At 59.7% G+C, this 12,442-nt stretch overlaps 5 protein-coding genes across 5 annotated transcripts; 2 read left to right on the forward strand and 3 right to left on the reverse strand.

The window, feature by feature from the left end:
• Nucleotides 1–152: 152 nt before the first annotated feature.
• GGTG_11045 (FAD-linked sulfhydryl oxidase ALR) lies at nucleotides 153–2,080 on the reverse strand. Its single transcript, XM_009228925.1, has 3 exons — nucleotides 1,574–2,080; nucleotides 1,127–1,501; nucleotides 153–1,044 (listed from the first exon to the last, which is right to left on the reverse strand). The coding sequence occupies exons 1-3, from the start codon at nucleotides 1,816–1,818 to the stop codon at nucleotides 1,026–1,028; spliced, it is 639 nt and encodes a 212-aa protein (XP_009227189.1). The 5' UTR covers nucleotides 1,819–2,080; the 3' UTR covers nucleotides 153–1,025.
• Nucleotides 2,081–2,467: 387 nt separating this feature from the next.
• On the reverse strand, nucleotides 2,468–4,126 carry GGTG_11046 (hypothetical protein). The gene has a single exon (XM_009228926.1). The coding sequence runs from the start codon at nucleotides 3,993–3,995 to the stop codon at nucleotides 2,544–2,546; it is 1,452 nt and encodes a 483-aa protein (XP_009227190.1). The 5' UTR covers nucleotides 3,996–4,126; the 3' UTR covers nucleotides 2,468–2,543.
• Nucleotides 4,127–4,609: 483 nt separating this feature from the next.
• Nucleotides 4,610–5,841, reverse strand: GGTG_11047 (hypothetical protein). The gene has a single exon (XM_009228927.1). It carries the CDS (start codon nucleotides 5,624–5,626, stop codon nucleotides 4,682–4,684), a length of 945 nt encoding a protein of 314 aa, XP_009227191.1. The 5' UTR covers nucleotides 5,627–5,841; the 3' UTR covers nucleotides 4,610–4,681.
• Nucleotides 5,842–7,100: 1,259 nt separating this feature from the next.
• Nucleotides 7,101–9,552, forward strand: GGTG_11048 (hypothetical protein). The gene is made up of 5 exons (XM_009228928.1): nucleotides 7,101–7,568; nucleotides 7,651–7,913; nucleotides 8,004–8,064; nucleotides 8,141–8,467; nucleotides 8,556–9,552. The coding sequence occupies exons 1-5, from the start codon at nucleotides 7,438–7,440 to the stop codon at nucleotides 9,421–9,423; spliced, it is 1,650 nt and encodes a 549-aa protein (XP_009227192.1). The 5' UTR covers nucleotides 7,101–7,437; the 3' UTR covers nucleotides 9,424–9,552.
• Nucleotides 9,553–10,212: 660 nt separating this feature from the next.
• On the forward strand, nucleotides 10,213–11,498 carry GGTG_11049 (hypothetical protein). The gene is made up of 2 exons (XM_009228929.1): nucleotides 10,213–10,853; nucleotides 10,944–11,498. Exons 1-2 carry the CDS (start codon nucleotides 10,374–10,376, stop codon nucleotides 11,403–11,405), a joined length of 942 nt encoding a protein of 313 aa, XP_009227193.1. The 5' UTR covers nucleotides 10,213–10,373; the 3' UTR covers nucleotides 11,406–11,498.
• The last annotated feature ends 944 nt before the right edge of the window (nucleotides 11,499–12,442 follow it).

Raw genomic sequence — 12,442 nt, forward strand, 5'->3', positions numbered from 1 at the left:
GCCCGTTCGAAGCCAGCGCTACCAAATTCAAAGTTCCGGAAACGTCGCTGAACTCGATTACCGATACTGTAAGCTGTCGAAATCCTATTCCCTTTCCCATTAATATGTACTTGGGCACCCAGCCCGACTCAGCCCGCGACCAGCAAGAGGGTCGCTCAGAGAGACTGCCAGGCCTGGGTAGTAGAATCTGCCAGCCAGCTCGTTCAAGGCAGAATCTTCGCTCCAAAGTTTGCTACCTATATGGAGGAGATCAGGCAGTGATTCCAAGAATAAGATCTCGCAACCGCGGGATTGCAGCACTGCAGACACAATTGAAACTCGAGCATTGCCTTGGACACACGCAACCGCGCTTTACACCCGCTCGAAGTGTAAACGGAACCCCGAGGTGCCTTGTTCAGCCATAGAGTTCTGGAGTCGTTGCGTTCGTTGCCGGCCCTATTCGAATTGTTTGTTGCTGTCGGGTCTGCTGCCCTGGCGCACGGGGGATAATGTGTGAAAGAGCAGGAGACTGGGGAACTGGGAGCAAGTAAACAGCCTAGATGGGTACCTTATTGCTACGCCTGCGCGCTCTTGGGTATAGCAAATCCTAGGTAGCAGTATAAAGATGTAGCAAAGTATCAATGGTGGCGGGGATCGGCTGCTGTATGGTGGGACGGATGAGCCCAATGACATCGCGGGTGGCTGTCGAGGACTCTCATATTGAGCATGGCGTGCTGACTCAAGTAACACTGACTTGATAGCAAGGACACGAAGGGGATCAGAGGTAAGGTGGGCGGGCTTGTGTTGCGAGGGGGGTTGAGGCGCGCCGGTACCTGTGCACTCCCTGATGGGACATGTCCTTTCCATACAAGATATATTGCTGCTTATACTTTGGCAAACCGCTCGCAACCCACAGAGTCTAGAGAGAATCAGTAAGATAATGAAAGCGAACCAGAAAAACACAGCGTATGCGCCAAGCTCCAACACCTATGCAAATATATACGATGAGATTCCAGTAACGTGGCGGGGTGCACCAGGAAAGCGTATCAACCTCCGCGGGTAAGCCTGGTTATTGGTTGTGAACCATATCAGCTTCCTTCTCTGAATGAGAATGATCGGGTCTCATAATAATGTCACGCGGACTCACCCTTCCTTCTCCAGTGTCAGGCCCGTCCCGTCCCCTGCGGACCTCGCGTCCTTCTTCTTGCCCTTGTCGTCGCCGCAGCCACAGTCGTAAAAGTCGCCAATCTTTGCGCAGTCAAACTCCTTCTTCTTCAGCCTCTGGTTGACCTGGTTGTGGACGAAGCAGGCCCAGCCGGCGGCGGCGTTGCGCGACGAGGTCTGGGGCGGGTACTGCTTGAGCATCTTCTGGAAGTGCGAGGCGCAGTCGCCGCAGGGGTACAGGCGCGCGAACAGCTGGATGTACGTCTTGAGCGCCAGGCTGTCGTCCTCGCTCGGCTTCTCGGGGAACCGCGCCATCATTGTGTGGAAGAGCTTCCAGGACGCGCGCCCGAGCTCGGCTCTGGTGGTAGGGAGGGACGAGTTAGCAGTGTGATTCTAGGTCTGACACAGAGCCCCAGGAGTGCTGAATTACTTTAGTGTTGCGTTCTCCAGCTTGGGCGCAATGGAGCCTCCGGTGAGGATGTCGGGGGATATTGCCAGGTTCGGTTTGCTCGCATCTTGGTCGGGGACGGACTGCTTCCCGGACGGCGGCTGCCCCAGAGAGACCGCTGGTGTGTTGGGCAGGCGGCTGCCGGATGACGACAGCATGTACGTAAACGTAAGGAATGCGACGATGGAGAAGGCGACCACCAAGGTCAGGTGTTGACGTCGTGCCATGGCGCGTGTATGTCTAGGGGGTCGCTATCTTCACGAGGCTGACGGTGGTGTTTAGCCTGTGACAGGGTCGGCGAGGTCGGACAGCTGCGCGTTGTGCGACGGACTGGGCTTGGCGGACGAGCAGGAGAGGCACCAGCTAGCGTCGGCGGATATATAGGTGGGAAAAGAGGGTGCAAGACGATTGATCTCGGTGGTTGCTGATGGCAAGACGGCCAGAATCAGCTCATGTCGTCCGTCTTGGAGGGGCCCAGAGGTCTGGCCAACGGTCCGTCGCGAACAGGGTCAGGGTCTGCCGACAAGCTAATTCAGGGGCTTGTATGGTGGGTCCATTCCGGAGTGTTCTAAAAACGACGCCCCACACGCCACAATGACTCGTTGCTGGCGTGAAAGAGCTCAGGTCTGATTGATTACATCACCAGCCGCTGAACAAAGCTGCCATCCATTAGCATATTTGTTTCGCCTCTCATCCAGCTCTTAAGATATACACGTGTCAACTTTCGCCTTCGACCCTTCCCATCGGCATCTATCTACAGAAACTCCAATGGGAATGAGAGTTGGTTGTTACAAAGAAAGAGCTTCTCCAAGGCTCAAGGCTGGCTTGTCAATTTACACGAGACCCTGGCCAAACCATGACAACTTCGGACACAGGTAGAGTTGGCCATGTGCAGGCAGATGGATGACAAAGTATCGGGCAGTTATCCAACACCAGATTCCACACCTCGCCGCTATTTCCGGGCCGGCACCGACGCAAAAAGCTGCACCAGACCCTCGCACATGGTCGGGTGGACCACGATCAGGTTCGCGATCTCTGTATACGGCGCCCCCAGCCTCATAGCCAGCTGCACGACGGGCAGCATCTCGCCCGCCGACGGCCCCAGCGCCGCGAACCCCAGAATCCCATCGCCGTCAGCCTCGACCAGCACCTTTGCGAACCCCACGGCCGCCGCACCGCCGCCAAGGGTGCGCGCGCGCAGGAACGCCGCCATGGGCAGCCTCGCCACGCGGACCGCCACCCCCCTCTCGCGCGCCTCGCGCTCCCGCAGCCCCACCTGCGCCAGCTCGGGCGACGTGAACAGCGTCGACGGCACCTGCCGCCCCGCCACGCCGCCGGCCCGCCGCCGGGCCTCGACGACGTTAGAGAGCTGGTCGTGCACGACGCGGAAGTCGTCGAAACCCATGTGCGTGAAGTGCGGGCTGCCGGCGCAGTCGCCGACCGCGAAGACACCGTCCGCCGTGGTGCGCAGCTGTGCGTCGACCTTGACGTGGCCCGCCCCGCCACCGCCTGCGAGCTCGACACCGGCTGTCTCGAGTCCGATGTCGGCCGTGTTGGGCGTCCGCCCCGTCGCCACGAGCATGTGCGACGCCGTGATGGTGTGCCGTTTCCCTTGCTGGTCCACCGTCACCGTAACCGAGTCCCCCGACCTGCCCGTGACCCGAATCACGCTCGCAGAGGTGAGTATCTTGACCCCCTCGGCTGCGAGCACCCCCGCCAGCGCCTCGGCAACATCTGGGTCCTCGCGCTTGATGATCTGTGCGTTGTGCTCGACCAGCGTCACATCGGACCCGAGCCGCCGGAACGTCTGGGCGAACTCCAGCCCGATGTAGCCGCCGCCCAGCACGAGTAGGTGCAGCGGGAGATGGTCGAGGTCGAGGATGCCGACGTGCGTCAGCGGCTGCGCCTCCACCAGACCCGGAACCCCGCCGTCGACCTTGGAGGTCGACCCGGTGCAGATGACGATCGAGTCCGCCGTGACGACCCTGCCGCCGTCGATCTGGATCTTCTTTGGGCCTACGAACCGCCCCGTGCCCCGGATGAGCTCCACGCCCGTGTCGCGAAACATGTTCATGTGCAGGTCGACCATACCCTGCACCATGGTCGTCTTGCGCGCCTTGACCTCGGCCATTGAGGCACGCACCTGCCCGGCGGCGGCGGCGGTGTAGGCGCCGAGGCCGTAGGACGCGCCCAGGCTCAGCTCATGCGCCACCTTGCCCGACCGCACGTAGTTCTTGGACGGGAGGCAGGCCACGTTGGGGCAGGAGCCCCCGACCCACTGGCGCTCGATGACGGCGCACCTCTTGCCCTGGTCGCGCGCGAGCGTCCAGGCCGTGAACTTGCCGCCCTCGCCGGAGCCGAGGGAGATGAAGTCGTAGTGGTCTGGGGAGGAGGCCGAAGACATGGTGGTTTGGGTGGGTATGGCTTTTCGGGATTCAGATTTAGGGTAAGGAGCCTCTGCGATTTGGGAAGGTTGGCTTTGGCAATCCTGGCGTGCTGCTTCGATCCATGGTAGTCCTTTCCATTTTATACCCGTCGTCCTTCAGACGCACATTTTTGTGGAAGCTGTCATGGTAAAAGCGCTGCTCAGTAATGCCCACAGCCATGCTGCCTGGTGTGATATATGAAGTATATGACTGAGACAATGGGATATTGCTCGGTCAACTCATGGGATACGCGCGACTCGATGAGGGTGGTATTCATGCGCGTCTTCATGGGCTGTCGTGTTGTTGGTGTGGTAGTGGCTTGCAGTTGTGTCTAGAATTTGCCCCTGGAGTAGAGCACCCGTATTTCACCGGCCGCCAGGAATATGCAGGTCGGCATTAGGCCGAAAACCATCAAACCCCGAACTCGGCCACCTGTTGCCCGGGTTGAGCACGGCTCAGTAATCGAACATGCAGCAGATGGAATCATTCAAGGCAAGATTCCACATGCAAGTTACAGCCAACAAAGAAGATGGCCTTGGACGGTGTTTACTCACATCGCTCGTTGAACTACTTTGTGTCTGCTAGCAAGAGACGACAGATGTATCACTTTCAATTTTTATCTCCTCACCACCCATTTTTGCTACGTATATACACAATCATACAACTATATAATGTTCTTGAGATCCTGGCCAGCAAGGAAGCGGCGCAGGTTGTAGGCAATCAGGTCCTCGGCGCCCTGCGGCCTGCCGCCGGCGGCGTGGGGGCTGACAAAGACGTTGGGGGCGTCCCACAGCGGCGACGGCTCGGGCAGGGGCTCCGTCTCGAAGACGTCGAGGGCGGCACCGCCGAGCTCGCCCTTCTTGAGCGCGGCCACGAGCGCGTCCTCGTCGACCGACGTGCCCCTGCCGACGTTGACGAGCCAGGCGTGCCTGGGCAGCAGGCGCAGGCGGTCGGCGTTGAGCGCGTGGCGGGTCGAGTCGGAGCCGGGCAGGATCATGACGAGGGCGTCGGCGCGCGGCAGCAGCTCGGGCAGCTTATCCTCGCCGTAGACCTCGACGCCGTCGCGCACGCCGGCGCTGCGGGCGACGCCCGTGACCTTGGCGCCGAGCCCGACCAGCAGGGGCGTCAGGGTCTTTGCGATGTTGCCGAAGCCCCAGACGACCACGTTGGCGCCGCGCAAGCTAGTGAAGCGGTCGGCCGGGCGGTCGGGCTGGGGTCCGCCCAGGTGGCCGGGCCACTGGCGCTTGAGCTGGTAGTCGCGCATCTCGTCGAAGCGGCGGGCGGCGAGCAGAAGCAGGCCCAGGGCGTGCTCGGCGACGGTGTGGTCGTGCAGGCCCGAGCCCGTGGTGATCTTGATCTTTGCCGGGTCGAAGCCGGCGCCCAGGACGTCGTTGGGCCCCGCGGCCAGGGACTGGATCCAGCGCAGCTTGGTGAGGCGCTTGACGGCGTCCTTGAGGTTGTCGGCCGTGTTGGTCCAGGTGATGAGCACCTCGGCGTCGACCAGCTCCTCCGGGATGTGCTTCTTGACGTCGTACGGGTGCAGGCTGACGCCAAAGCCCTCGAGGCTCGGCACGTCGAGCCTGAGCGACGTCGGGTAGAGGAGCTTCATGGTGGGCTAGCTGTTGCTGGGGGAGGTGACACAATCTTGCTTGTGTAGATGGTGCCGTTACCGTGTGAGCGGTCGATGCTGGGGGAGAAACTCGATGTCGAGGGGAAAAGAAGCTGAGGTCTGGAGTGAGGAGAGGCTTCGAGTCAGGTCGAGACCCCCCAACCGACGGGTCAGTGTTTCTGCCCGTCGAAGCCCCACGTATGGAAACCCCAAGCTTTGAGCTTCAACGGTCCCGCCCCCGCGTCACCTCCAACACCCCGAGATCGGCCAATGGGCCCGCTTCGGTGGAAGAGTTGCCGAGGTGGCTGTTGGGCCACATAAAACACTGGATCCAGCCTAGCATCTCCATGAAGCGAAAACCTGCCAGCTCCTGTCGGCTTATCTTCAGCTTCGCCAAACAGTCAATCTTGCGGCGGGCCCACAACCAGCAACCTGGGGTAGTTTTCCCATTCGCGATTTCTTAAGCCGATAAGTGGTTTCATCAATGAAGTTGCCATCTTCTGCTTCCACCAATGCCTCCGAGTTCAAAAAAGCACATCGAAATACTGGTAGCACAAAGATATCGGGTTATGGAATTGGGGCTGAATGTCTGACATAAGGCATGCTCCCTTATCACGACGAAGCCTGCCATTTGCCGCCGCAGGTGTGCCTGGTAGCGCTGACGGTGGGATGCAACTAATAAGCGCGCCCCCTATAGAATACCCGAGACAAAGCCCCTGGTGAGCCTGGTGCCATACTGTCGGCTAAAAACGGGCTCGTTCTTTGTGTTCAATGCCAAGAGAGGGCGAGAATCGGGCTTTGTTGAACGGGGTCCGGAGGGTTTCCCCACAAATCTGCCTCGTCAGTAAGCTGGCGGCCTCCTAGGGCACGAGCTGAAACGCAGCCGAGCGAGTATGATGGAGAGTATATGCGGTTGAAATTGCCAACATGATGCCGAAGGGGAGACACCCATATATGGGTTCTTAGGAGGGTCGGGAGACGAACGCGGTTGCCGAGTGGCTTGTCGGTCCCCCTACGAAACTACGAAGTCGCGAGCAGGTAACGACCTACATAGCACATGTATGTAAGTTGTCAGCATGGCGCGGACCGGTCCCAAAAGAGCATCAACATGCAAATCGGGGTTGCATCATCACATAGTCTGCACATAAAAGAGAGGTTCGTCAATGCTCACACTGCGTGTTCTCGTGTTCGTAGGGCTAGCCTGCAGGAAGCCATGCAATGCCAACCAGTGAGTCGCCCCCACTGTCAGACGCCGGGCAACACAACATGAGCTTGATATGGAATCCAGTTAAGCTTCAGCTCGCCGCCCCACAGACAAATCCACAGGGCTGCATTGTATCATTGATTGCTACACCAACAGCCCCGATGCATCAGCCTATCATGGCGGCACTCCTTCGGGCTCGCCCTCTCCGAGCCACATGCTTACCTACGTGGCCTGCCTAGCTCTATGTACTAGTTGCCTGGCAGGGGGAGGCAAGAGGCAATCGCTCCGGGATTTGCGTTTGGAGATGCGAGGGCTTGCATTTGGTCTATACAATGGCCCATCGGCATCTCCACCATCAACCCCAACTTCCCAAACCAGGCACATTTTCGGTCGCGTATCCATATTTTCCTCCATATCATCAAGCAGTGGCAAGCCAATCCTCGTCATTACATCCGAGGCACCTTTCAGCTTTGGGGTCCACGTCATGAAGGAGGTGTCGAGAATAAAATGGCGAAACTCACCCGATGCCTGGAGGCAATGGTATCTCCTACCCGGACTCGACTACGCAAGGGCACCAATTACGCCCCTGGCATAGCCAAGCGGAATCATGGCGCCCCAGTATCTCGACCCAACACCTCAGCACACGCGTCGAACGCGTGCTCCTCATAAGCGGACACGGAACGGCTGCGCCGAGTGCAAGAAAAAGCACGTTCGCTGCTCGCTCGAGAAGCCAGTATGGTACGTCTTCACGTTAGCACTCAAACGTACTACTGACCTCTGGCAAAAAGAGAACAACGGAGGCTAAAACAGGCTTTACTAGCACATCCTGCTTGGTCAGGGGCACAGAGTGCCAATACCCCGTGGGCTCCGCCGCCGTCTCGACAGTCAGCGGGCATCTAACCGTGTCGAGATCCCCGACTCGGGCCACGAACTCACCGGTGAACCCCGGGAGTCCCGCAGCATCTACAAGCAACTTGGCAGGCACACCGTCGCCGTGGCTCCTACCGTCTGCCCCTCCCGTCGGGCCTTTCAGCAGTCTTCCAGTCGATATGCCCTGCAAATCGTATGAGATGCTTCAACACCGTGAGTCGAGAGAATAGACGATCCAACCGCCCCTTTTTATACGTATCCGCTGTATGTCATGCAGCAAACACTTACGCCTATGAGCGTTAGACATCGACTACCGCCATCTGGCCTCCAGTATGATCCCGTTCTTCCAGAGCCCTGTACAAATGTGGGTTTCCTAACCTCCAACTTGACCCCAACAGCAAGCACATCGTACTGACACAGCAAGCCCTGCTTGCTCATAGCTTCAACGGATCCCTGGACTCCCTCAAGATTCACAGCATCATCACGTGCACGTGCGTGCACGCTTCGTGGCTCGGCGGCTCCGTAAAGCCCGTGGAGGAGACTTACCTCTACCACAAGATCGAGAAGATGCGGATCCTCCAGCAGCTCATCGACGAGGGGCGCCCGGAATTATATGACACATCCATAACCTCGACCCTTCGCCTGGCCCTTTCGGATACCGCCATGGGGGAGGACGAGGCCGGAGCCGCTCACATGCGCGGACTCTTTGGTCTCGTCCAAGTGCAGGGAAAGACGGTGCCACCGATGGTGCCGCGGGTGATGCTTGTGTAAGTTTCCACATGGCATACACATCATCCCATCAGACTTCCTTTTCCTTCAACAGATACCTAACTAGGAGAGTCTTGCAAAAAATAGCATTGCTTCACTTATTGCAGCAGCCCGCAACGCTGCCACATCCGCACCGAACCCAAAGGAGGCGTTCGGGGTTGTGCCCGCAACGCCAATCTTCCTTGTCCAGGGCGGCGACCCGGCCAACATGATCCCAAACTACTTTGGGATCACCCATCTCTCTTCACCCGAATGCGACTGTGGCGGCGGCATCGCATCGTCGTCCACCTACTCCTCCCTGACGCACCCAATCCCCGCGGCAGCGTGGATGACTGCCGCGTACCTACTCATGCACGTCATCTACGAGATGAACTGGGCCACATGGGTCGTCGAGCCCCGCCTCGTGGCCTGGCTGCAGGGAAGCCCGCCTCTGCCACCGCCGCCGCCGCCGCCGCCGCCGTTGACCCCCGCCGAGTCGTGGATGCAGTTCTGGCTCTGGCGGACCGTCATCGGCGCATACGTGCTCCTCGGCGGGGCGGCAATACCATCATCACCACCACTAGGGTCCTCCGGCCCAGATGGCAGCAACGACGGCATCGCCGAGGTCCAAGGCTGGTTCGACCCCCTCGTGGAGCGGTGGATGGACCGCTCCGCCGCGGCCGGCCTCGCGCAGTGGGACGTGGCGCGGGAGGTTGTTGCCAAGCTCGCGTGGCTCGGGACCGCCGGCGCCGGCGAGCGGTTCCTGGCAGAGACGTGGCGCGAGGCGTCACGGCTGAGGGGCGGCGAGCGGGAGGCGGCCAGGGTGGCGGGCCGGGAGCAGGCCGCGGCGCTGGGGGGACTCCTGGATGGGCTGCAGAGCTTCGTCATGGGGCCCGACGACGCGCCATCGGCGCCTAGGACGGAGCCAGGAGGTCGTGTGAATGTCGGCCAAGGGGATACTGAGGGCTCGTGGTAGCGTGGCTCCTCTGGGGAACGGAAGGAGAGTGGATAGGAGACGTGGGACGAGCTCATAGCCATCGTATGCTTGCTCTAATCTAGATTTCTAATTAGAATAACCTCGAGAACTCTCTTGCATATTCCAAACCAGCTCGATTTTCCATTCCCCGAGATGGCTATCAACGTGATGCGCTCTAACACGCTGCCGACTGGCTGACAGCCCCTTTCCTGGGAAAGTCCCCTGAGCCCCTGATCTTGGCTTGGTGCACGTTTGAACCACATGCAGAATTTTGCTGACCGTCTACACTAGCAGTAGGCCTAGACTGGAATATTGGTAATTCAATCCGTAGACTGTCTTGCATCTTCGTTTCCGAGAGGGATTGCATTCCCCATCTAGGATCTCGGGCATTTCCCAATCCTCATTGGCTAGTCGGGCCCGAGCCGGGAGATGCTTAGAAATCTCACCTAGACGAAATGACATCCTCTTAGTTTCGAGGCGGATTCAAGGCTGGGAAAGGATGGATTGCTAGCAAATCAACACAGCCTCCTGGGCCATATTGCATGCGGGCAGCTGCTTACCCGATCTAGGAGTGCATCGCCCGGCCGATCGGAGCTTACCAAGCCCGACGAGATGGTCATCACGATGGGCTACTGCTCCGATCCGATGGAAGGCCCGGACGGCGATTGAGGAAATAAGGGATGGGCAAGGTTCTGGCAGATACCGAGCGCATGAGGTTCCGAAATATAAATAACGGGCGGAGAGTCGCATGTTTTGACAGGTCGTTTGAAAGGCTATTATTATAGGACAGCAAACACTCCAACTTTGGACGAACGCTTATCTCAAACACACCCCCTTTTCTTGGTTGCTTTGTTTACCTTGACCACATCCGTCGAGGTTTTGTTTCCCCATCTGATAGATTGCGTCACCAAACCTTGCACGAACCCAAACCCGACTCCAGTGCCGAAGCCATGGCCGCCGCCACCTCCCCCAAGCAGGGCCGCAAGATCGCCATCGTCGGCGCCTCGGGCAACGTCGGCGACCCGACGGTAGCGGCGCTGCTGGCCGAGGGAATCCACACCGTCACCGTCATCACACGGCCCGACAGCAGCGCCACCTTCCCGGCTGGCGTGGCCCGGGTCGAGCGCGGCTCCTACTCGGACGCGGAGTTCCTGGCCGAGGCGCTGGCCGGGCAGGACGCGCTGGTGCTGCTGCTGGGCTTCACGTCCATGGAGCAGCAGGAGCCGCTGATCCGGGCGGCGGCGCGCGCGGGGGTCAAGGTCGTGCTGCCCACCGAGTTCGGCAGCGACACGGAGCCGACGCCGCTGCTGGAGCAGACCCCCCTGCTGCAGGCCAAGAAGCGGCCGCGCGACCTGATCGAGTCCCTGGGCATGACGTGGATCGCCGTCGTGACGAACCCCTGGCTCGAGTACAACCTGGTGAACGGCAGCGTGAGTGACGCCCCCACCCCCCCCTCCCACTCATGCCACATGACTTTTTTTGCCCACATCAAAAGCAGCAAGCTAACCACAAAAAGACAGTGGGGCTTCGACATCAAGAAGCGCACGGCGCGGCTCATCGACGGCGGCGACGTAAAGTTCATCACGACGACGATCGGCACCGTCGGCCGCGCGACGGCGGGGCTGCTCTCCCTGCCCGACGCGGAGCTCGCGCGGTTCCGCAACGCGCCCTTCTACGCGCGCTCGTTCCGCACCACCCAGCGCGAGTTCCTGGCGAGCCTGCAGCGCGCCACGTCGACGACGACGCCCGAGGCGGACTGGCAGGTCGAGCTGCTGGACGGGGAGCAGGAGTGCGGGGACGCGGACGCGCAGGGCGGGGTGGGCGGCATGATGCGCAAGTTCTTCGCGCTGCACCTGCGCGACGGCTTCGGCGGCGACTACGGCGCCAAGGTCGGCGGAAACATGGAGCTGGTCGGCGCCGTCGAGGCCGAGTCGCTCGACGAGGCGGTCAGCAGGGTCGTGCGGCAGGTCGAGGGGCACTAAAGGTGCTGACGAAGGGGGCGGACTGGTCTAGGGCGACGCGGGTTCAAGTGTTCGGACTTTAGGATATGTTTTTTTTGGTGTGGTTCAGCCGGCTGGCGGCAGCGTCATGTTCTTCCCCGAGTCGACGGTTGCAGCTCGGGATGGCATGATTCCTCGCCATGGTACTAGTAAACTTGCGCATCTTCCATACATGTCATGTCGATGTATCCGCGGTTATCGCACGCCTTGATCATGCAAGTAAGCAAGTTCTCTTGGACCGTGTTTGTCATCAAGCTTCCCATGGCAGGGCTCGTTCGGCAGGGGGGCCAAACCGGTCTTGTCAGGGTCTGGTGCGGGGTAGCGGAGCATGCATTACTAGTGCGGCCGACAGAAAGGGGTTGTCCTCCCATGAACTTGACCCGACTCCATGTTGCCAAGCGCTCGTGCATGGACGGAAGCGATCCAGCAGAGGGACGGCATAATGTAGGTTGACATGTAAGTACTGTACTGTAACAGGGCTGTGTGCGTCCATCGCACGGATGGTCTGGTTGGAAGCTCGCAAGTGACTGCGGTAAATGATGTCTGCAGCTGGATGGCGGGGCCGACAGACCCGCTGGATGGGACGGATGTCTTGATAAGACGATGACGGATATAGTTGCCGCACACATATAGTATATAGTCCGAGTGGCAGGACAACACGACTTGTCAGAGCCGGACGCAAACAAAAATGAAGAAAAGAAAAGCATATTCCTCGGTACCGCTACATCGCGCGGTTTGACACGACCCTGAGCACAAAACGTTCGAGCTCGCTGTCCGAGTCAGCCTTTTGACGTGCGCTTGTGGGCAAGACCATGGAAAAGTCGCCAGACAATTAAGCTTTTGGGCTCGCTCGGGCGACAAAGAGAATGCCCGGTGGCTGGAGTCAGGGAGCGTACGCACGGACGACCAGGGAAGCTGGTGGAAGGATGTGGGCTGGCTGGGCTGGCTGGGCATGGGACGACATTTGGAGCACGGGACTCGCAGCAGCTGAAACCCTCACGATGGCTGCGGCATCGATC

This window comes from Gaeumannomyces tritici, assembly GCF_000145635.1.
Source record: "Gaeumannomyces tritici R3-111a-1 unplaced genomic scaffold supercont2.6, whole genome shotgun sequence".
Lineage (NCBI taxonomy): Eukaryota > Fungi > Ascomycota > Sordariomycetes > Magnaporthales > Magnaporthaceae > Gaeumannomyces > Gaeumannomyces tritici.

Coding starts and splice junctions, on each gene's coding strand:
- GGTG_11045 (XM_009228925.1), bottom strand. CDS start 1,818: ATGGCACGACGTCAACACCTGACCTTGGTGGTCGCCTTCTCCATCGTC. Junction 1,502..1,573: donor CTGGAGAACGCAACACTAAA/GTAATTCAGCAC, acceptor CCCTACCACCAG/AGCCGAGCTCGGGCGCGCGT.
- GGTG_11046 (XM_009228926.1), bottom strand. CDS start 3,995: ATGTCTTCGGCCTCCTCCCCAGACCACTACGACTTCATCTCCCTCGGC.
- GGTG_11047 (XM_009228927.1), bottom strand. CDS start 5,626: ATGAAGCTCCTCTACCCGACGTCGCTCAGGCTCGACGTGCCGAGCCTC.
- GGTG_11048 (XM_009228928.1), top strand. CDS start 7,438: ATGGCGCCCCAGTATCTCGACCCAACACCTCAGCACACGCGTCGAACG. Junction 7,914..8,003: donor GTATGAGATGCTTCAACACC/GTGAGTCGAGAG, acceptor TATGAGCGTTAG/ACATCGACTACCGCCATCTG. Junction 8,065..8,140: donor TTCCAGAGCCCTGTACAAAT/GTGGGTTTCCTA, acceptor GCTTGCTCATAG/CTTCAACGGATCCCTGGACT.
- GGTG_11049 (XM_009228929.1), top strand. CDS start 10,374: ATGGCCGCCGCCACCTCCCCCAAGCAGGGCCGCAAGATCGCCATCGTC. Junction 10,854..10,943: donor ACAACCTGGTGAACGGCAGC/GTGAGTGACGCC, acceptor ACAAAAAGACAG/TGGGGCTTCGACATCAAGAA.